Source organism: Salvelinus sp. IW2-2015, linkage group LG19, assembly GCF_002910315.2.
Source record: "Salvelinus sp. IW2-2015 linkage group LG19, ASM291031v2, whole genome shotgun sequence".
NCBI lineage: Eukaryota > Metazoa > Chordata > Actinopteri > Salmoniformes > Salmonidae > Salvelinus > Salvelinus sp. IW2-2015.
The window spans coordinates 28,729,232-28,754,187 of NC_036859.1; the positions used below are offsets into that span (position 1 = coordinate 28,729,232).

General features: G+C 40.3%; 1 protein-coding gene across 2 annotated transcripts; it reads left to right on the plus strand.

The window, feature by feature from the left end:
- Positions 1-567: 567 nt before the first annotated feature.
- On the plus strand, positions 568-11,490 carry rwdd3 (RWD domain containing 3). Of its 2 annotated transcripts, none has more exons than XM_024010502.2 (4): positions 568-1,787; positions 4,169-4,635; positions 7,909-8,021; positions 8,209-11,490. In XM_024010502.2, the coding sequence occupies exons 1-4, from the start codon at positions 1,703-1,705 to the stop codon at positions 8,318-8,320; spliced, it is 777 nt and encodes a 258-aa protein (XP_023866270.1). In that variant the 5' UTR covers positions 568-1,702; the 3' UTR covers positions 8,321-11,490. The 2 variants fall into 2 exon arrangements, with proteins under 2 accessions (XP_023866270.1, XP_023866271.1); XM_024010503.2 differs by having other exon boundaries at positions 4,172-4,635.
- Positions 11,491-24,956: the final 13,466 nt, after the last annotated feature.

Below are 24,956 nucleotides of genomic sequence, written 5' to 3' on the forward strand. Positions count from 1 at the left end.
GGTTGCAAGTTCAAATCCCCAACCTCACAAGGTACAATCTGTCGTTCTGACCTTGAACAGGCAGTTAACCCACGGTTCCTAGGCCGTCATTGAAAATAAGAATTTGTTCTTAACTGACTTGCCTAGTTAAATAAAGGTTTAAGAAAAAAATATGTGATTAATGTGTATTGTGAACAGCTCTGAGTAATTAACAGTTTTTCGGTAAAATTGAGAAGRGTGCAACTGCAGCCTCGAAATTCCAGGCATTCCTGCATGTGAGCATTCTTGCATCTGCAAGTACCCTCTATACTTGTATTGGTCCATTTTTAAACTATGACTCCAGTACGATAGATGGCGGTAATGCACCATAACGTTGGATGCCAACTGCCGATAAACCACAGAAGAAGAAGATTCGGGGAGTGTCAACGGTATCTAGCTAAAGCTAGTACACACCGGTAAGTGTCCTTCGCCCACTATTTCCCCACAGTTCTGTTAACAATGGCATGTGTTCGGCAGGTGGGGGCGAAGGACACTGTTTACCGATGTTGCTAGCAAAGAGGACTCCGGTACACAGCGGGTAAAACTCAGATAATACTTTTATTTCCCCTTTGACCCAATAGGGGGGATTTCAGCCACACCCGTTTCTGACAGTTGTATAAAATCGAGCACACATGCAATCTCCCCAGCCAAACAATGGCCTTACTGAAGAGCTCAGTGACTTTCAATGTGGCACCGTCATAGGATGCCACCTTTCCAACAGGTCAGTTTGTAAGATTTCTGCCCTGCTAGAGCTGTCCTGGTCAACTGTAAGTGCTGTTGTGGTGAAGTGGAAACATATAGGAACAACAACGGTAGGCCACACAAGCTCACAGAACAGGACCAGTATGCTACACAATCTCACAGAACAGGACCGCTTAGTGCTTAAGCACGTGGTATGTAAAAATCGTCTGTCCTCGATTGCAACACTCACTACCGAGTTCCAAACTGCCTCTAGAAGCAACGTCAGCACAATAACTGTCTTTGTTCCAGTGAAGGGAAATCTTAACATTACAGCATACAATGACATTCTAGACGATTCTGTGCTTCCAACTTTGTGGCAACAGTTTGGGGAAAGCCCTTTCCCCAAGCTCAGCATGACAATGCCCCTGTGTACAAAGCGAGGTCCATACTGAAATGGTTTGTTGAGAACGGTGTGGAAGAACTTAGACTGCCCTGCACAGAGCCCTGACCTCAACCCCATCTAACACCTTTGGGATAAATTGAAAGGCACACTGCGAGMCAGGCCTAGTYGGCCAACATAAGTGCCCAACCTCATTAATGCTCTTTTGGCTGAATGGAARCAAGTCCCCGCAGAAATGTTCCAACAGATTCTAGTGGAAAGTCTTCCCAGAAGAGTCGAGGCTGTTATAGCAGCAAAGGGTGGACCAACTCCATATTAATGCCCATGATTTTGGAATGAGATGTTAGACGAGCAGGTATCCACATACTTTTGGTCATGTAGTGTAGTTGTAATTACAAGTTGAACTAGCTAGCTACACTACAAGTAAATCAGCTCTTTTGACCATAGTTTTTTTTCTGGATACGGGTGGAACCAAAAATAGGGACTTGAAGTACTTCGGACATAAACAACAAGCACACATTTAACGCGTACATTTTTTTACAAAATGAGTAAAATAAGCACTAATTTCTTTTGAGATATTTTGAATGACAGTTGTAATTTGAAATGTCTGAGATGGCATTGGATGAAATGTCCGTTTTATCAGCAATATACTGTGAAAAGGACGAATTTGAGCTACTTGAGAAATCAGGTAAATTGTTGAGYTAGCTAGCTAGCTAGATGTGTGTCTCTACACAATGATCTGCCCAGTAACTCAATTCCACGTTGATTTCATCCACGGAGTTGGGCGCAGATGATACTTTTTTAAATGAAACGCAGACTCCTTAGAAATGCTATGCCAGGGATCATCAACTAGATTCAGATGTCGATCCCAGAACATCATTACAAATAATTTGTAGGCTAGCAACAAATTGACCGTAAGAAGCCGAAACAGATATACTATTTGACTGGTTCCACTTGTATATAGGSAAGTTTGTTACTCAATGTGTATTTATTATTACGTGTTTTACCTTTCTATTATTTCTCTATTTTGTTTCTCAGCATTGTTGGGAAGGGTCCCTAAGTAAGTGTTTCACAGTTAGTCCACATGTTGTTTACGAAGTATGTGACGAATACAACTTTATTTGATTTAAAACATAATTTCTAACCTTGCTTACATTTTGTATATGATCGCATACACTCATTGGCCAGTTTATTAGGTACACACATCTAGAACTGGGTAGGACACTGCTTTGGCTCCAGAACAGACTGAATTATTTGTGGCATGGATATTGTTAGTAAAACGTTTATTGGAGACAGGAGATCAAGTAGAGACATAGGACGAGGTGGATTATTATATAATAAGGCCTTTTATTAATATGTAAAAATATCTTTAGTAAATCGTACAGTACGGCTCCTTTCTGTCTGACTCGTATGGAATCGTCGGATAAGAGACCCTCTAAACAGTACATACAGATTATATAGGCAACAAGCAAAGTAGGTTGATCTTGTCGTCTGGCCTTCCGATTGGTCGATCTGGGTCGTGGGTAGTCCTGTTCGGCCTGATGTCGACGTTTCCATTGGCCCTTCCCACAGTTCATTGTCTTAAAGTCTCATCCTTGAGCAGAATGCATGTGCATCTGTTTTAACAGAGTCCTATTCATGGGGGAGGGTTGAGTATGTGGGTCTGTGGTTACTTAACAAGGTACAAAATGTGGGGGTATAGTGGGGGATGGGTGGATGTTGTGCCAAGTTATAGCTTATGTTGAGAAGTGGTTAAAACAAGTTACCAGTATCTTATACAATTTCTTACAATATGTTGCTCAATTGATATCAAGGGATCTAACGTGTGCCCGGAAAACATTCCCCACACCATTACACCACCACTGCCACCATCCTGTACCGTTGACAGCAGGCAAGATGGAGCCATGGACTCATGCTTCTTACGCCAAATCCTGACTGCCATCAGCATGACGCAACAGGAACCGGGATTTGTCGGACCAGGCAGGTTCCCCTCCTCAATTGTACAGTATTGGTGGTTGCATGCCCACTGGATCCACTCCTTGTTTTTAGCTAATAGGAGTGGAGCCCAGTGTGTCATTCTCTTTCGACCAATCATCAACGAGCTGTTTTTTGCCAACAAGACTGCCGCTGACTGGATGCTTTTAGTTTGTTGCACCATTCTCTGTAAACCCTAGACACTTATCATGCCTGAAAAGGCCAGGAGGATGGCTGTTTCTGAGATACTGGAACCTGCACCTGGCACCAACAATCGTACCACACTCAAATTTGCTCGTTTTGCACATTCTAACGTGCTGCGATTCCTGTCTGCCTGCTTAATACAGCAAGCCATGGCCACATGACTCACTGTCTGTAGAAGCAAAAACATTTTTGAGAATGGGGTGGTGTACCTAATAAACKGGCCACTGAACAATAATCTCTTTTAAGCGTGGGAATATTTTGGAACAGATTTCCAAAATTAAAATCACTCGTCCAACAATTAAAATATCATATTTGCTAAAAAAATTTGAGGCCAAGTGAAATCACCCCGCAGGCCACCAGTTGGGGAACCCTTCAAAAATGTATATTCTTAAACCCAGACCTTGTACATATGTTTGTCTTCTGTTGCATGCCTTATTTTGTTTGCTGAAATCTATACTTWTAAATACAACGCTAGTCAAATACAATCACCGATGGCAACTCGGCGCGAATCTCAACAAGGAAACAGTCGGGGGTTGTTTTTGATTGTTTGCTGAAATCCATACTTTTTTATAAAATAAAGGCATGCAAAAACAAAGGACAAGCATAGGTACACTGTAAGGGTTTAAGAATTTACATTTTGATGTATCGACTGCATGCGTGTCGGCGGCTAATTTCCCAAACTAGTCTGCGCTCAACCCCGTGGATGAAATCATTGTGGAGTTAAGGTACTTGGAGTTGGCAATTCCACAATACATTATGTACACTGTAGCTAGAGTTTTTACTTTATGTTAGCTAGCTGGCTAGCCTAGATGCTAGCGATGTATAGCTAGTAGTATTTTACATGTGGTGTGACGTTATATGAGATACTTGAACATGTTAGTGTTTTCACAGCAGAAAAGGGACTTGTATTCCGCATCCAGATGAAGGTGGAAGCAGCCACCAGTGAGAGAACTCTTTTGAGTCTCCTCTTCCAGTTGCCGACAGAGTACCCCCACTGTGTCCCAAAAATAAGTGTCAGCTCTGAACAGCTCTCCAGGAAACAATGCCAACACATCAAGCAGAGTCTGCTGGAAAAGGCCTCCGCACTGGAGCCAGACCCCATGGTTCATGAACTACTGCTGTGGCTCCAACAGAACTTCACTGAACTTACTTTAAATGACCAGTCGCTGGTGGAGGTGCAAGAGGAGGGTGGTGAGGAGGAGATGTGGATAGCTCTTTTTCTAATAGACCATATGAGGTCCAAAACAAAATATATAAAGGCAATTGAAAAGTGGAGCTYGGATTTGGGGCTCACCGGAAGGCTGTTCTTGGGGAAGTTGATACTGGTCCTTCTGCAAGGCGCAAGGAGGAGTATCAAGGTAGTGTAGAGTTTAGACTTCAACTGATGCAATGACGTCTCTTCAGATCAGCTATAATACTCATGATAAATAATGAATATGATGTACAGTTGAAGTCGGAAGTTTACATACACCTAGGTTGGAGTCATTAAAACTTGTTTTTCAACCACTCCACCAATTTATAGTTAACAAACTATAGTCGATTAGGACATATACTTTGTGTATGACACAAGTAATTTTYCCAACAATTGTTTACAGACAGATTATTTCACTTGTAATTTACTGTATCACAATTCCAGTGGGTCAGAAGTTTACATACAGTAAGTTGACTGCCTTTAAACAGCTTGGGAAATTCTAGAAAATAATGTCATGGCTTTAGAAGCTTCTGATAGGCTAATTGACATTATTTTAGTCAATTGGAGGTGTACCTGTGGATGTATTTCAAGGCCAACCTTCAAACTCACTGCCTCTTTGCTTGACATCATGGGGAAATCAAAAGAAATCAGTAAAGACAATTGTAGAACTCCACAAGTCTGGTTCATCCTTGGGAGCAATTTCCAAACGCCTGAAGGTACCACGTTCATCTGTACAAACAATAGTACGCAAGTATAAACACTATGCCACCATGCAGCCGTCATACCGCTCAGGAAGGAGACACGTTCTGTCTCCTAGAGATGAACGTACTTTGGTGCGAAAAATGTAAATCAATCCCTGAACAACAGCAAAGGACCTTGTGAAGATGCTGGTGGAAACGGGTACAAAGTATCTATATCCACAGTAAAATGAGTCTTATATCGACATAACCTGAAAGGCCTCTCAGCAAGGAAGAAGCCACTGCTCCAAAACCGCCATAAAAAAGCCAGACTACAGTTTGCAACTGCACATGGGGACAAAGATCATACTTTTTTGAGAAATGTCCTCTGGTCTGATGAAACGAAAATAGAACTGTTTGGCCATAATGACCATCATTATGTTTGGAGGAAAAAGGGGGACGCTTGCAAGCTGAAGAACACCATCCCAACCTTGAAGCACGGGGGTGGCAGCATCATGTTGTGGGGGTGCTTTGCTGCAGGAGGGACTGGTGCATTTCACAAAATATATGGCGTCATGAGGAAGGAAAATTATGTGGATGCATTGAAGCAACATCTCAAGACATCAGTCAAGAAGTTAAAGCTTGGTCGCAAATGGGTCTTCCAAATGGACAATGACCCCAAGCATACTTCCAAAGTTGTGGCAAAATGGCTTAAGGACAACAAAGTCAAGATATTGGAGTGGCCATCACAAAGCACTGACCTCAATCCTATGGAAAATTTGTGGGCAGAACTGAAAAAGCGTGTGCGAGCAAGGAAGCCTACAAACCTGACTCAGTTACACTAGCTCTGTCAGGAGGACTGGGCCAAAATTCACCCAACTTATTGTGGGAAGCTTGTGGAAGGCTACCCGACACATTTGACCCAAGTTAAACAATTTAAAGGCAATGCTACAAAATACCAATTGAGTGTATGTAAACTTCTGACCCACTGGGAATGTGATGAATTTTTCTGACATTTCACATTCTTAAAATAAAGTGGTGATCCTAACTGACCTAAGACGGGGAATTTTTACGAGGAATAAATGTCAGGAATTTTAAAAAACAGTTTAAATGTATTTGGCTCAGGTGTATGTAAACCCTCACGATATGTTGGATATAATGATGTCATGTACACTCCCTTCCATATGTTACATTTTGTTCTTTACTTCAGCATTTTGGATTTGAGATGAAATGTTTCATGTGAGGCGACAGTACAGAATGTCACCTTTATTTAAGGGTATTTTCATACATATCTGTTTTACCATTTAGAAATGAAAGCACTTTATGTATCTAGTCCCCCCCCCCCCATTTGAAGAAGTCATAAGTATTTTAACAAATTCGCTTATAGTGTATCAAAGTAGTCAAAGGTTTAGTATTTGGTCCCATATTCCATGACTACATCAAGCCTGTGACTCTACAAACTTGTTGGATGCATTTGCAGTTTGTTTTGGTTGTGTTTCGGATTATGTTKTGCCAAATAGAAATGAATGGTAAATCATGAATTGTGTCATTTCAACATTTAATGTGAATGCTACCATGATTACGGATAATCCTGAATGAATCGTGAATAATGAAAGTCAACAGGGGAGTGAGAAAGTTAGAGGCATAAATATCTTATCCCCCCAAAAATGCTATCCCCTGTTATTGATAATGATGAGAGGTTATTGTGTTTTGGGGGCATAATCACTAACCCTAACCCATTATTCACGATTCATTCAGGATTATCTGTAATCATGGTAGCATCCACATTTATGTAGAAGTGTTCAGAAACAAATTCTATTCTTATTTACAATAAAAGTGACTCCAAAATAACACTACGTTATTTACCATTCATTTCTATTGAGCACAACATAATCCGAAACAGAACCAAAACAAACTGCAAATGCATCCAACAAGTTTGTAGAGTCACAAGCTTGATGTAGTCATTGCGTGCTAGGAATATGGGACCAAATACTAAACATTGAGTAAAATGAATTCTTATGATACCTTCAAATGGCTGGACTAGATACATAAAGTCCTTTCATTTTCAAATGTTAAAACGTATGTATTAAAATACCCTCAAATAGATGGTAACATTGTGTACTGCCACCTCATATAAAACGTTTGATGTCAAATTTAAAGTTTTAGTATTACTGTCCAAATAAATACATAGGGGAGTGTATGAAAATACCCCAAAATAGGTGACATTCTATACTGTCACCAAATGTAAAACATCTTATCTCAAATCTAAAATGTTGGATTATAGAGACAAATAAAAAATGGTAGCTTCACTGTCCAATTTCACTCCCCTCCATATGTATGTTATGTTTTAGGCCTAATCCACTCTTTTAAATATGTGGTGTTCATATTTCATCTGAACCTAAATTAATGACTGAAAAAGCACAGTATGTCATTCCACAAAATGTCTGTGTTGTTTTCCACTTTTCCTTTGTTCAGTAATTAATTGTGCATGTAAAGAAAGTTGTACTGAATATGAAAGTTGGAAAATATAATTCAGACAAACAGTGTTGGGACATGTTGACTTGGCACCTTAATTATTGCAACATCATACAATACATTTATTGATCATTATTACCCTGCCTCCTTCATCATTTGCCAACCAGGAATAACTACTACCCATGCTAAACTTGTACTTGAACAGTATTAATTAACTGCTGGTTTCACAGGTCATTATATTTACAAGCCAAATCCATGCCTGTTTGCTGTTTGTTTTCCCTCTGTAGGAATACATCCATCTCCAGAGAACTGTGAAAGTAGATGTGGATTCATCAGGAAAGAGATGCAAAGAGAAGATGATGAGAATTCTTTGCGAAACCCAAGTCTCAGACCTCAAACGGTTAAGGATTTCCTCAGCTTTTCTATATGAATTTGTGTCATAACGTGGGCATTTTGCAATTGTACATTTGAGCTTTGTAAAGGTCTCTGGCAATGTGTTCAAGAACTCACTGTAATCAGTCTTTGATTTGACTTACTGCTCCTCACTCTATCATCCCTCAATGTGTTTTTTTTTCTCTCATTCACAGGATCTCATCTTTTGAAATCAAAGAGTTTTTGTCCCTCGAGGAGCTAAAAAGGGAGTTTGAGCAAGTTGGACTATTGAAACTGTACCAAGAGTTTGTGCCCACATTGCCGTAGCCATCATGGCTTTTGTCAAGTCATGCTTTTCCAGACTGGTGCAGATTATGTGAACTTTATACTTTCCATATGACAGTCAACGGAAGKACTAATCTTAACATCTGATTAACATTCAATTATGGGTTACATTTGTGCATTGAACATGTAAAAGGTATTCATAAGGTTTTTCTACCAGCCACATGATGGCAGCAAAGTCTACCATTTGAATCAAAGATTTGTAAAGTTGTTAGTTTATTCAAATCTTTTTTCAAATTGTCACACACTGGATAGGTGCTTTGAAATGTGTTGTTATACAGGGTCAGCCATAGTAGCATGGCACCCCTGGAGCAAATTACTGTGAAGTGCTTTGCTCAACAGCACATCGACAGGTTTTTCACCTTGCCAGCTTAGGTATCCACTTAGGCTATTCTCTAGTTGAAAAGTTGTGCCTTGCTTTCAACTCCTGACAGATTTGTTCCTCCCTCTTGTACCTCTTCATCAGATGAAATACATGAAGGTTAAGGTCATATGGAAAAACTTATATAAAGTGGTGCACAAAACTCTGATGTTACATGAAAGTTGCATCATAGGACTTAGCTTCGGACTGCGTCTAGGATGTTGTATACAGATGCATATCGTTCCGGTGCCTAGCATCTGAAATTAATAACAGTTTTAGCCTTGCGAGCCACCCTGTTCTCGCAGGCTTATATACAGTGCATTCGGAAAGTATTCAGACCCCTTTTTCCACAATTTTGTTACGTTACAGCCTTATTCTAAAATTGATAAAAAATAAACATTTCTACACAGAATACCCAATAATGACAATACCTTATTTACACAAGTATTCAGACCATTTGCTATGAGACTCGAATTTGAACTCAGGTGCATCCTGTTTCCATTGATCAATCTTGAGATCTTTCTACAACTTGATTGGAGTCYAGCTGAGGTAAATTTAATTGATTGGTCATGATTTGGTAAGGCACACACCTGTCTATATAAGGTCCCACAGTTGACAGTGCATGTCAGAGCACAAACCAAGCCATGAGGTTGAAGGAGTTGTCCGAAGAGCTCAGAGACAGGATTGTGTCGAGGCACAGATCTGGGGAAAGGTGCCAAAAATGTTTGCAGCATTGAAGGTCCCCAAGAACACTGGCCTCCATCATTCTTAAATGGAAGAAGTTTGGAACCACCACAACTCTTTCTAGAGCTGGCCGCCCGACCGAACTGAGCAATAGGGGAAGAAGGGCCTTGGTCAGGGAGGTGGCCAAGAACCCGATGGTCACTCTGACAGAGCTCCAGAGTTCCTCTGTGGAGATGGGAGAACCTTCCAGAAGGACAACCATCACTCCACCAATCAGGTCTTTATGGTAGAGTGGCCAGACTGAAGCCACTCCTTAGTAAAAGGCACATGATAGCACGCTTGAAGTTTGCCAAACGGCATCTAAAGGATTCTCAGACCAGCGTCACTGACTTGCCTAGTTAAATAAAGGTGAAATTTAAAAATAAAAAAAAGTCACGGCTGGAAGAAACCTGGCATCATCCCTACTTTGAAGCATGGTGGTGGCTGCATCATGCTGTGGGGATGTTTTTCAGCGGCAGGGACTGTGAGACTAGTCAGGATCGAGGGAAAGATGAACGGCGCAAAGTACAGAGAGTTCCTTAATGAAAACCTTCTCCAGAGCGCCCAAGACCTCAGACTGGGGCTAAGGTTCATCTTCCAACAGGATAACGACCCTAAGCACACAGCCAAGACAATGTAGGAGTGGCTTCGGGACAAGTCTCTAAATTTCCATGAATAGCCCAGCCAGAGCCTGGACTTGAACCCGATCAAACATCTCTGGAGAGACCTGAAAATAGCTGTGCAGCGACGCTCTCCATCCTGGCAGAGCTTGAGAGGATCTGCAGAGAAGAATGGGAGAAACTCCCCAAATACAGGTGTGCCAAGCTTGTAGCGTCATACCCAGTAAGACTCAAGGCTGTAATCGCTGCCAAAGGTGCTTCAACAAAGTACAAGAATACTTATGTAAATGTACTATTTCAGTTTTTTATTTTTATTTAAAAAAAAATCAATGCCTAAACTTGTTTTTGCTTTGTCATTATGGGGTATTGTGTGTAGATTGATTAGGGGTTTGAGGGGGGGGGGACAATTTTAATCAATTTTAGAATTAGTCTGTAATGTAACAAAATGTGGAAAAAGTCAAGGGGTCTGAATACTTTCCGAATTCACTGTAAATGGTTAGCTGTATCCGTGTCGCGAAACCGAATGTAATCTCGCAAAACTTCCGGATGTTTGTACAAGGTTAATAAAGTGTACAGTTTAACAAAAAACAAAGATTCCCGTCGACAAAGGCATATCTATAATCTCTAGGAACGCTATCAAAAACATTTAAAAACAGATTTTATCCAGGGTCTTCCATTCTAACGATTAGCCTAGTATTGTCATTTTTCAACTGGAAAACACTTGCTTCTTCAACATATGTCCATACACATAAGGCTGTAATTAATTTCRGATGGCAGGTACAGAAACAATGCTCAACTAGGATGCTGTCTGTATACAACATCCTAGTGTCGATTCGAAGCTGCTTAGGACTATGTAACATGTCCCATAACCCTGTTCATGTCTACGTAACTGCCATTTAAATACATGGGTTTTATTTAGCGCCACTAAAAAATACTGAACTGAAAAGTTGTTGCAAAGTTTATCTGAAACTGTGGGAAGCATACAGAACCACTCATCATATATTCCTGCCTCCATCAGTCCATAAATAAAATAGAACCCTCAACATAACCATTACTCAGAGTTCCCTGTATGTCAATATCAATTGTTTTGTCCCTTACAGAAGGCCTGCAAATGAGGCCATTTAAATGTTAGGCAGTGTTTTATAGTTTTATTGATCTCATCTTAAAAAAGCTGCGTATTGGAAGATGGATGTCTTTTACCTTTCTGAGGCACATTCAATCATATTTGCTTATTCCTGTCCTGCCAAGCCATCAAGTTGTTATAATTAGAAATCACAAGCAGAGAAGTAGTCGTAACTGTTGTCTGTCCTACCTATTAACTAGCTGTCATGGGTATCTGCACTGAATTCCTACAGTTGTTGATAGGAAAGACTTTGAGAGATTTATAGGGTCACTGTCAATGGTACAGGTACAGAATGTTACATGAGACATGTTATTAAACAATATATAAGTACAGAAAGGTATAATAGTCTTTATGAATGGTATACTATACAGGTATAGAATTGAATCGGAGAGTGTCCGTATGAATGGTAGATAGGTCAATAACGGTACAGTCCGTATGAATGGTATACAGGTAGAATGGTATACAAGTCTCCTTATGAATGGTATAGGTACAGAATTGTATGTTGTCGGTATGAACGTTATACAGGTATTGAATGGTGAAGGGCAGCCATACGCAACTGGCAGACAGCGATCCGGACCCAGGACAGGGTCAATACAGACCGCGGGTCCAGACTTTTTAAATTTGATTTATTATTATTTATTATTTTCCTAGTGCATGGGCAGTTTTCCTCTTGTTATGTCATTCACTGACAGACCTTGGAGAGCTATTTATAACCTGTCAGACATGTCCAGTTGATCATCTAGCCCATGTTAGCTAGGTAGGTAAGTTAGGCAAACCATATATCTAAATCTTGTAGTTATCATTGCCACATTACGTGGGCAGGGGCCATTTGAGTTTATTGARTTACTCAGGTATATGAACTCAAATAAGACATGGCAAAATGTGTAGACTTGCAAGAAATTACATTTTGAAACAGCAACATTTTCTGTCCACCCCATTGCAAATTGTGTAGAATTGCAGGAAATATGCTTTAAATCTGAAACATTTTCTCACCGCCAACAAGAGGGTTGTGAACAGTTTAAACAGTTTAGGGTTGCAGGGTGGTAGTTTGTTTCTTCGCCGATAAATGACAATATCCATCCAGACCTCCTAGGAAATTTGCGTGAACGGACCTTCTCAAATAGTAGTTGAGTACCCCTGGTATAGGAGAAAGTACCTGTGAATGACATAGGGATACAATGTCTTTGTTTTTCTCAGTGATTTACCAGACTTTAATGAAACCCACTCACTCCAACACCTTTACCACCTCCTGCCCTGGACAATCAATCCACCTGGCCTGCCCTTTTCCCTGACACACAGTCCCAAATAACACTGCTTAAATGTCACTCACCTACTGGCATTTCATTGGAGTAAACAGGGCTTAGAGCAGAGACAGCAAGTCAGTCAGGAAATAGAAATTATGACAAAACTATTTTTGTCTGTTCAACCTCAAATCAGTATAATGTTGGATTTTTAAGCTCAGTGGTGGTTTCATAAATGTGTTGTATGAACATCTCTGAGGTAAGTCTTCTGCCCTGAGGTAAGACACCAGGAGAGGACTATGGCACATTTTAGTCAAGATATATCCATGTTAGTAGAGACTTATCCATCAATCATGTGGTATGCCCTGCCTCTGTTCCAGGAGATATTCCTCAGGTGGGCAGTCTCTTGTACTGTGGGCCTTTGGTGAGAGGCCTTCGTGAGAGAGACCTTCAATGTGAGTACTTCGATCGTAGCTTCATGCATACATATAGAACACTTTACTCATAAACTGCTGTGTATCAGAAGAAAAGTTCAACATGGCCTCATGTTTCCTTCTTTGTCCCATAGACCGTCCTAAATGTCATAACCTTTATCAGCGTGGCTGGGCTAGACTGGGTGGCTGGACTGTTGCTGGGAACAAGGTATAACCTCTGACCTATAGTTGTCTTGGGCTCAATAACCTTGAAGAGTAGTAACAACATACACTAATGCTGTTTTTGTTAATACTGTCTCTTGTTTCCCCTGGCACAGGATAGGAAGGACTCTTTCTCTGTATACGAATCGTGTCACGATTGAAGAGGGGTTGGATCAACACGGCRTAAGGTCACCATTTCTTTTACACCTCTTTTTGACTTGAAATAGTGTGTACATATGAATACCTTCCACAATAACATRAATGTCTCATATCCCCTTAACAGCCCTCCTTCTCTATCACCCTCAGACACCCACTCTCACCCTTCACCTTTCACCTTTACTTTACAAATAAATACGTATTCATTCATATGCTTGGACTGTCTGTGTCTGCATTCATTCAATTCCTCTACATTTTCAAATATAAATTTTGTTGCACATACACTAAACCGCACACAACGTTCTTCAAGCTTTATCAACATAATGACTTAGTGAACGACAGTCATCGAATGTGGCATTTCACCCTGAACTTACTGTGGCGACGCCGCTCTTATCTTTCTCATGAGCTGCCCCTCACAGCAATGGTAACAACAGACAGACAGACACAGACACAGACACACACACAGACACACACACAGACACACACACCACACACACACACACACACACACACACACACACACACACGCCTCAATTACCCTGGCATTACTGCTGCTCTCCCCATTATTGAGCTGGCTTCTTAATTATCCCTAACTCGTTAGCTCCTGAGTAATGCAGCTAGAGGACACTGGCCTTTTTAATGAAAGTAGAGTAGAAGGTTTTTAGGTGAGAGATAAACGTGTTATTGTCAGGGAAAAAAAGAAAAATGTGGGACAGGGCATAATGATTCTGATTGGTGGAAAGGGGATGAGTGAGGGAAAGGGCCTGAAAATATGTCTTTGTATGTCTGTCATACAGTACAATAGGCCAGTGTTTACAAACTCCAGTCCTCCAGTTCCCCAGCAGCACACATTTGTGTTGTAGCCCTGGACAAGCATACCTCATTCAACTTGTCGACTAATCATCAAGCCCTCAATGAGTTGAATGAGGCGTGTTTGTCCCAGCCTTCAAGAAAAATGCAGGCTGTTGGGGGAACTGGAGGAGTTGGGAAACGCGGCAGAATGTGGCTTTACAATGTGATTCAAGGCATAGTTGGTGACTCCTGTGTTGGTGACTCCTGTGACTTCAACCATGAGAGAAATTGTTTATTTTCAATGTTTATAGGGGAGAGTGGGGTAAGTTGAGCCAAAGGAGTAAGTTGAGCCACACTTGTTTTTTAGGCAGCATACGCAAAGTTAATCAGTTGGCCAAATATTTAAGAAGAAGTAATCATTTCATGGAGTCTGTGAAGTTAAAAACCACATGAAAAAAGGGGTAAGCAAGTTAGGTCCAGTCAAATTAATTTATTGTGTTAGAGGTTTCATGATGCTTGTGTMTAACTAAACCAAAGTAGATAATTTTAAGATTGTTCTATACACCAGTTGGGGTCTGTATAAACTTCAATATGAGCTGTGTGGACTAATATAGTCAAAATGTTTGTCTTGGGGTAAGTTGAGCCAATGGTTCAGCAAATTGAAATGTTTTCTTCCCAGGCGTAATGCAAGGCATTGTTGCTAGGATATGAGGTAACAGCAGGGCCTATGTTAAAAGTGTTGTTAAAAAAAGTACAAAGTGTTTGTTAGGTCTTAAGCCTGTGTTAAAAGATGCTTAAAATTATTCCAATTKTTTTTTTAAGTGTTTGTGTTGAATTTTGTTTGGGAWAYGAAGATAASACAAATTTAAACATGGTTTTAAAAAGGTAGTGGTAATATTTAATTCAGTAAAGAAATTAGATAAGACAAATATAAACATGGTTTTAAAAAGTTAACCCATACCCGGGGTTGTGCCGAGAGATCACTTTTTTCGGACAAGCTATGTTTTCAAAACTAAAGTTTACGTGAATTCTGATTATTTCCAGGGATACACAACATCCTGAAATATATGTAGATATCTTTGTTAGAAAGAATACTTTATTTCCCTTGACGGAGTGACGCAGGATGTAAAAAAAAATTGCTAAACTTAACCCACTCTCCTGCTTCACGGAGCTCTTATTCCGTTCACCCAGAGAAATCAAACAAGTCATGATTTCATTGGCAAACCAAGATAATATGTCATTTTGCCCTGTCGTAACCACTCCCCCACCAACATTTATTTTCCAACACTGTTCTCCACAAATTCAAGGGCAATCTTATTATCCTGGAGAAGATAAGACAGCTGACATGCTTGAGATGGGTAGGCAAACATTAGAGAGTCAATTAGGAGAGACCATTATACTCAAACCACCACGTGAGGTGAATGCACTGGTGTGTGTGGAGACAAACACACACAGTGCTGTGTCCCATGTCTCATTGTTGATGACACACAAATATGCATGTGTAATTTTCAGTGGTAACCTCAATAACTTCTTTATGGGACTCTATTTTGATGTCTTTGATATTCACATGAAAGAGCTGGAATGAAAGAAGAACACAAGTATTCCATACATAGACACAGTGAGTCGCTAAATATTTTAATAGTGCATGTATCCCCTGCCCCCTTAGCTCCGAATTAATACCAGCTTTAAAGTTGAAGCCTAAGCTATGATACTGGGGATGGGTGATTGACAGTTTAGGCCTTGAAAAACACACATCTATTGATGTGTGTGTGTGTGRGAGAGAGGGCTGTGAGTGTTAGAGAAGGAGAGAAAGAGAGAGAGAGGTGTAGAATGTGCAATTTTGCATCTGTAAACTCTTAGACCAGAACAGTACATGATTTTTAAATGACAACCACCAGAGGACACTGTTGTTCTTTACCAAGGCACTATTCCCTACACAGCCACAGGACACTGTTGTTCTTTACCCAGGCACTATTCCCTACACAGCCACAGGACACTGTTGTTCTTTACCCAGGCACTATTCCCTCCACAGCCACAGGACACTGTTGTTCTTTACCAAGGCACTATTCCCTACCACAGCCACAGGACACTGTTGTTCTTTCCAAGGCTCTATTCCCTACACAGCCACAGGACACTGTTGTTCTTTACCCAAGGCACTATTCCCTCCACAGCCACAGGACACTGTTGTTCTTTACCCAGGCACTATTCCCTCCAGCCACAGGACACTGTTGTTCTTTACCAAGGCACTATTCCCTTCACAGCCACAGGACACTGTTGTTCTTTACCAAGCGCACTATTCCTTCACAGCCACAGGACACTGTTGTTCTTACCAAGGCACTATTCCCTCCACAGCTACAGGACACTGTTGTTCTTTACCAAGGCACTATTCCCTCCACAGCCAGGACACTGTTGTTCTTTACCAAGGCTCTATTCCCTACACAGCCACAGACACTGTTGTTCTTTACCAAGGCACTATTCCCTCCACAGCCACAGGACACTGTTGTTCTTTACCAAGGCACTATTCCCTTCACAGCCACAGGTACACTGTTGTTCTTTACCAAGGCACTATTCCCTCCACAGCCACAGGACACATATTTTTTTATTCTGATGTGAATTGAGACAATGGATAATTATGATCATGATGTTTAAATTGGTTTCCTTCTAAAACAACCATTATAGCAGACATGAAAGTTAATCTAATGAGTTATATCAAAGTTATATCAAGGATTCTACCAACCTTTGAATAGGTCTGTGGGGACACTGTAAGTGTTTCTGCCTGATGTTTCAGAGCAGCAGTCGGCCACACCTGCCGCTCTCTGAGGCTTTGCTTGTAGCCTCTGGGTTTACAGTGAGGAAGACGGGTCATTACTAGACTGATGCCAGATCAGATCTGGATGTGCCATGCATGACATGACAACGATAGGAGGATTATACAGTTGTCATCATTCAAACACAGCAGGTGATTACAGATGGCAAAGACAAATCCCTGAGTTCGCGTCTCAAATGACAGCGTATAGTGAATTACTTTTCACCAGTCTCCCTGTTCCTTGGCCTGTAGTGCACTTATTTTGACCAAGTAGTTCACTATATAGGTAATAGGGTGTAATTTCCGAGGCATCCTATCTCTTCATTACCTTGGACAAATGATCATTACCTATGAGGTCACTGTCAGTCAAATGAACAGTGACTTTTGAAACAATCAATGGCAATACAATTAGGTCAGTCTCATTTCACTAGCTTCCATGCCAGGACGAGGCCATTTCCATGCCCCTTTGGCAGACATAGAGTATGATAAAACTCAATCACCTGAGATTTTCGGTACACTGCGAAACAACAACGTCATAGCAAGTGTTTTTTTGCTTTTCATACTCAGTGCTATTGTGTAGGTCTACTTGCCTTGAATTGGCATCAAAAACACATTGAGAAGTTGACCAAGCAACCTTTTTATTTTGGCGTTTGTTTGAGGCTCATTAGGTGATACAGTGACCCTTCCTAAATCTGTCTGCTCTCCCTGGCTATTGCTGCATATTTGAATTAATCGGTTTGTGAAAAGGCCTCTGCTTGTTCCTGTAAAGACAGAACAACCTTGTTTCCCTGGCATCTCTCTGACTAGACGAGCCTAATCTGAAAACAACACATCATTAACTGTACATACTGAGAAACACGGCTTGCGTATCTTCATGCCCTCTGCCACGGATACAGTGCAGGACAAAAGTGCGCGGTGCAAGGGAAGGTGATACTTTCTTAACTGTGGTGGTGAATGAGCAAATTAGTTGAACATCTATTGGAGAAAAGTTGTTATAATGCCTATGTAGATAAGTGTTAGTTACAAAAGAAGGCACAGTTTTATATTGTAATTGCACTGTACCTCTATGTAACTACCAAATAAATACCCCAGTAATTGCAACACTTTGTTGTAAAGTGGGACCGAAAGGTCTTTTAATCAGTACAGCAGGCTTACTTGTAAACAACAGAACTAGCATTTTGTCCCCCTCCCCCCAAAATCACACTATATGCATACAGTGGATCCAACCATGGTAGAAACCATGGTCTGACAGGCTCAGCGCTGCTGGAAAACAAGCAGGATAACAGATTTGTCCATGGTGCCCTTGAAGATGACGATGTGTTGTGCCTAATTGCTGGGAAGAGGATAATTGAGCCACCTGCCGGCTAAATGAAACATTTTTCCATGTTTCACCTTGCCTTGCAGAGACGCACAAATGTACACAAATCTGTCATGGAAATGGGATGGAGGGATGAGGAGGAGGGCTGTACTGTGGTCTTTGTCGGAAATTAGCTCAATCTCATGGCTAAACTGTACAGTATATCTTACCGTAGACATGTGTTCTAATGTAAATGCATTGCTTTTGACCCACAGTGTTTGTTTTTGAGAAATTAAGACAGGCTCTTATATGGACAGGATAAAGGTTGCAGTGGGAAATTTCAAGCCTCAGGTGGTAAAATAGGACTGCTGTTGTGCAAGTCTAGCTTCTGGCATAAAGGTTGCTACATGATACCTACTACTGCAGCAATATGGCAAAATGTCTCAGTGTTTGTAAACGCTTCCTTGGTCACGGCATCTTAAATCCTTAGTTTCTGGAGATTAGATGCTGACTAGATCATTGCGCCTCTATGTCTTTGATGTGCCACTGCCACCCATAGTCAGCTCAACTGGTTTCCTGGGAAAAGAAAGAATGGAAATAAATGAAAAGAATCCTATCGTTAGAGTAAATTGTGTTCCTCAAGAATAGAAGGATAGGAAACACACACACAAACACACACACTTCTTAAATGAGCTGTTGGAGTGCCTCATAAATGCAATTTGTCAGCTTATAAAACGGCAGGTGCTGCAAAGTGATAGTGAGTGCGGTGTGTTCGCTCTACCTCATCTGAGAATCTAACTAAACAGATACATCACCGTGGATTAGTGTCAAACCCTCCAGCCTGCTACTCCCCACTGGGACTCCCTCAGACACTGCCCTTTTTAAATATGGCACCAGCAAATATCAAATAGCTTCTTCATACTGCACTGGTGGTTAACCTGTTGGTGGGAATTTATTGAACCGTCTATTAGTGAGACCCCAAAACAGGTGATTTTTCCAAAAAGGAAAAGGGGTTTTGGAGACAAATAGAATGTCATACTTTTCAGGCCATCATGTTGACCACAGTATAGACACAATGGATCAGACAGCAGATTTGCAACAATCAGAGGCAATATAAAATCGATCCAGATTATCTTGGCTTCCCTTCGAACTCCCCAAGTGTACTTACTGTAAAAAAAACAACTAACAAATGCTCTATTGTTCAGAATCTGTCGAGAGAACATGCTGGGTACAATGGGTGTTTTCTGCTTTATTTCCAACATACAGTGGTTTGTGGTTTCACCATTTTAACTGTTGTTCCTAGCAGCAGGGAAGACATTTTAAGTCTTGTTCACAGTTTACGTAATCTAATTGAGAGTTTATTTGCACTTCTTTAAAGCAAGATAAGGGAGGACTGCAAGCATGCCAAGGTTGTACTTATTCAGAACCAGTGAAACATCTTACTTTAAATTTGGAAAGGAAAAATGTTGGGAGGAAAAGACAACATGCAAATAAATAATTGAAATTGATATTTGCCAATTTTTTAAAAAGTAGTTAAGGAATAGATTTTCAGGTTTTCTAAGGAAGGGACTTTAATCTCTTTGATATTATAACATGTGGTCTACCTCTCCATACTGACTCCACTGCATCTCTAAGATAATTAAAGGCAAATGGCAAATAATTAAATCATCATGAATGATCAATAATATGACTCGTGGAATAAAACTCACACTGAGAGCAGAAGATCGTTCGACATTAAAAGTTAGTCTTCGAGTATGTTAGGTAGGTACACCTATATTTGGAGCATCAATAACTCTTGTACTGAACATTTTCCTTAAATTTCTCTCCATTTACCTGTACAGAAATACACAACTTATTCAACATATTTAACTGTGAGAATTTCAAAGTTTCATGATGAAAAAGCGATGGTCCTTCGAGCCAGATATGAACCAGTGAAACACATTGCATATACTGTAATAGATGTGTTAGCTGAATAACAAAATCCCCTAGAGTTGGTTGTTTTAAGGAAAAGTGCAATAAAGATACACAACCAACTTCTTCCCATGAGCAGCAATTCTACCAGTAAGGTCATAGGTGAGTAGTTAGGAGGTGGTTTTCTATTACTAATATTGTGGTTTATGAATAGCTAAACACAGTAGGGACTGCTATTCGCATGCTGATCACACAGATAGTGAGACTTGTATCAGTTAATAATTCTAGGTTTGAGCTGACCTGTCTTGACCTCTGCGAGAGGTCACCCGTATGGCACGCAGACAAATGTGTGTGAGGGATGTTGTAATTTGCCTCTGGTTTAGTGGGGGAGAAGGCAAGACCAAGTCTCAGCGCACAGTGCTCTAAATTCTGTATTGTACTTCTATCTACCATGTACTGCAGTTTAAAGTGGAACTGACAACATTTTAGCAACATGAAATCTGATTAAAATATGTTCATATACTCCCCCAGGAAGAATATGACATTTTTAAAAACATTTTCTGACAAGCGGGCACTTAGATATGGTCATTTTCACGTTTTCATAAATTGTTAGAATGTTTGGGAATTACATATACTAATGCATTTGTGAAAATGTTGACAATTGTCTGCAGTAAATCCTAATAAAAACATCTGTCTCGTCCAGACAGATGACTAAGTATGACTTTTTTTGGCTACGTATACTGACACCGGTCGGTCATATTCAGTGGGTGTTGCACAGTCGTAAATTCATCAGTTAATTCTGTGCTCTGGCGCACTCAGACGAGAGTCCTCTGAAGTCGGAGTAGATAGCCAGAGTGAATTTGTGAACGTTCAAGTTCTTGCTAGCTAACCAAATGACACCTGCATCTCTAGCTGTGTACAGTATAGTCACTGAAAAATTATATGAGGGGAAAAAGTCAGTCACTCACCCACTCCTCCAATGACATGACATCCTCCTAGCAGCTAGCTAGCTGTCTAGCTAACGTTAGGCTCTGTGTTTTTAGCTTTCTACATGAATAGATATGCTAGCCTATTAGCCACGTTATGACTGACTTGTGATCATTGCCCTTTGCTAGTTTGATTGTATTGACATTCCCAGACTTTGTTACATTCGTCCGTTTTGTCCAAAATATTGAACCATTGAAACTGAAACAGTGCATCCTGAATGGCTAGAGGAAGTTAACAATGTACCAGGCCAGATGGGATTTACAACCTGATAGCAATATTTTTTGGAGTACCAAGAAATGTATTGGTGAATTATATCAATCATGCATTGAACTGCATCCATCTATTCTGTCAACAATGTCTTACTGTACGTCATGGAATGTTGAGGCAAATATAACCTATTTTTAAAACCTCGGTTTTGTAGCATAAACTGGGAATTTTATATTTTTTACTGATATTATGATTGTATGTTTGTTTCATATCTGCAAAGTAGTTAAAACTCTGTCAGTTCCACAGTTTACCTTTTGAATCCTGTACAGGAAAATCCTTGCAGATGAGAATTTAGACTACATTGAGGACATATTGGATGGTAAGACAACCATAGTCAGAGGAGTTAGCTAAAACATGCAGCTCTGGGACCAGGCTAGTGCAGTCAGCGATGCCTCCCATCTCACAAAATTGCCCAAACAGAATATTTACAGAGAGATAATTGTTCCGCTTTTTATGAAGGGTGGGAATGTCAACTCATTGCATAAAGTACTTTGATGATAATCTCAGCAATCACATTCAGTTGTGCCGCTGGCTCATTAGGTTTTTCATCAGTGGACTCTTCAGTTGTTCAACATTAGGGTTGTACGTCATTCATGATACACTCATAAGGACTGAGAGATGAGATGAGATGAGGAGGTACAGTGACCTGCTGAGTCAATGCAGAACATGTGAGAGTAGCTCAAGATAGATCAACCATAACAAATGCAATAGCTATACACGAACACACCAGCTTCTGTTCTGTGGCAGTGTGTGTGTGTGTGTGTGTGTGTGTGTGTGTGTGTGTGTGTGTGTGTGTGTGTGTGTGTGTGTGTGTGTGTGTGTGTGTGTGTTTTGTGTTTGGAAAGGGGAGCTGTGGTTCACTGAGTGAAAAGATAGCTCTGAGTGCGACTGTGGGAGAGCAGGGAGCGTGTGTGTGTGAGGCTTGACGGGGAAAGCTGATGTTTGACAGGAGCGTCGATGCATAGCAAAATTTTAATTATCATCAACCAACAACATCGCTTAATTATAAATATTCTCTGTAAGACACAGGACAAGTGATTTACTCGGGTATTCGGCAAACATGGTCAAATTACGTCTGCCACACATTGGATTTCTGAAGCCATGTCGTTGTATACTTTCCATCTGCATTGATTGTTGAGGACAACTATTATCATTCTAGAGAAGAAATTGGTCCACAGTTTCTGTATGTGTGTGTGTGTATTGGAACGCATAGCCTACATATCCATGTATAACATTACAATAGACTAACTCTCCTTTCTTTTTCTAGTACAGTCGGTTGGTGTGCTCCATCTCACCATGGGCTCAATAGTCATTTCTATGCCATACATCATCAAAATGGGATAACAGCCAATGATGGGTTGCTTATGAGCCATAAGCCTTCCTTTTGCATAATTCATGTTCATTCTCCTTTCCCTCCTCTGCCAAGCTTCGCCTGCCTGGTCTCCATGCTCACTGTGTCTCAGTGAAAAAAAAGATCATGTCAGGCAATGAGTTCAGACAGATAGACAGTAATTATTAGTCCAGGGGACTCATTTATAAACGTTGCATATTAACAAAATATACCTCAAAGCATGCGTACACCAGTTTTCCCGCAAAAGTAGGTATTTCCAAAACACTTACCTTTGCCAAATAACAAAATTGAAGAGATAAGCTCTATTTCAAAATATCACTTTTTCCAAGAATAACCACTGTTCCACGCACTCCACACGTGAGCATGTGGAAGCATATAGCCCAGGCTACTGAGGATAGATTTGTAACATAATACAATTTAAATACATTTTAAAAAGCAATGGTTTTCTAGTGTAATTGAGGCTTTTGTTGTAATTGTAATTTTCTAGTGTAATTGAGGCTTTTGTTCATTTAGACCATACGCAGGCCATATAAAGTTTAAACTTTGCAGCAGATATTCTATTTTGAGAATTGTATATTTATGTTTATTTAAAATATTTGATGATCTAAACAATATTGAATGTAAAGGTCTTGTTCTGTTATGTCGCTTTATAGGCTTTCATTAGGCAAGAAGGCTCAAAGCAATTTCAGTTGTCAATGTGACGCATCGCATAGTGAAAATAAAGATATATCGTTCTTAATTCATGGGTTGGTTTCCTTTTATTCAAAAGTTGAATAGACATGCATACAAATTAATTCATGCAGGTAAAGGGGATTAATAGCCTGTACTCTGGAGTCATAAAAACAATGAAATAAATTGATGTTATTTGGCAGGTAACGGATCGGCTCTCGGAACAATTCGATGCAGATGGATTGGGTTGCGAAGAAAAATCTGAATGGATGTGGCCAGCACTGGGCGGGTGCGCTCCAATAAGCTGATCCGTGCAGGACTCTAACATGGGTAACACAGTATTGGTGATTTTCTACTCATAACTAATGACTACAGTAAGCTATATGAGGTGATAGGGATGTTTAATAGTTATTTATAATTTAGCTTTAAGAAGTGCTTGCAAATCAATAAAGTCCTAAATTAGGAAATGCTTAACTTTGTAGACTTCTCAGTAGTCCTGCACGAGTCAGTTTTTTGTAGCCGCACCAGCCTTTATTCCTGCTGTGTGGTTTTTCCACTGAAAAACAAGTGTTCAAACTGCACACAATTCCCTTCAAAGATCCATATGTTTGTGTTTTTAAGATAAAGTACACCTGGCCTTATATTTAAAGTCTTTTGGAATCCACATTTTAAACAAAAAATAAGCAATATTTCCTGTGGACAGAAAAGGCACTGTAGGAATGACCTGCTTAGCAGCCTGGGCTATATGATGCTATATGATGCTATATGATGCTGCAGGCTCATGTGTGGAGCAAATGGAGCAGCACTTGTTCTTGGTAAAATATATATTTTTAAATAAAGCTCATCGCTTCAATTTTGAGAGTTATTTGGTACAGGTAGGTGTTTGGGAAACCCAGAATCTGCTCTTTCTGATAATGATGAAAATAGTAAAACAAATAAAATAAACAAGGTAAGCTTTAAATAACATATTTTTGAGTGAGGACCCATCACACCTTTTGTTTGTCTGAATTCACAGGTCTTACACACCAGACAAGCTTCGGGGAGAGCGCCATGGTCCCCTTTTGATAATGCAGTGCCTTCAGAAAGTGTTCATATGCCTTGAATTATTTTATTTTTTTGCCAACGATCTACACAAAATACTCTATAATGTCAAAAAGGAAAGAATAATTCCAACATTTTGTTTTTAATTATAGGAAAAATAATATTCAGTATTCAACCCCCTGAGTCAATACATGTTAGAATCACCTTTGGCAGCAATTACAGCTGTGAGTCTCTAAGAGTTTTGCACACCTGGATTGTACAACATTTGTCCATAATTCTTTAAAACATTCTTCAAGCTCTGTCAAATTGGTTGTGGTTATTGTTAGACAGCCAGTGGTCCCGTGTGGCTCAGTTGGTAGAGCATGGCGCTTGCAACGCCAGGGTTGTGGGTTCATTCCCCACGGGGGGACCAGGATGAATATGTATGAACTTTCCAATTTGTAAGTCGCTCTGGATAAGAGCGTCAGCTAAATKACGTAAATGTAATGTACATTTTCAAGTCTTGCCATAGATTTTCAAGCCGATTTAATTAAAAACTGTAACTAGGTCACTCAGGAACATTCAATGTCGTCTTCGTAAGCAACTCCAGCGTATATTTGGCCTTGTGTTTTTGGTAATTTCCTGTTGAAAGCTGAATTCGT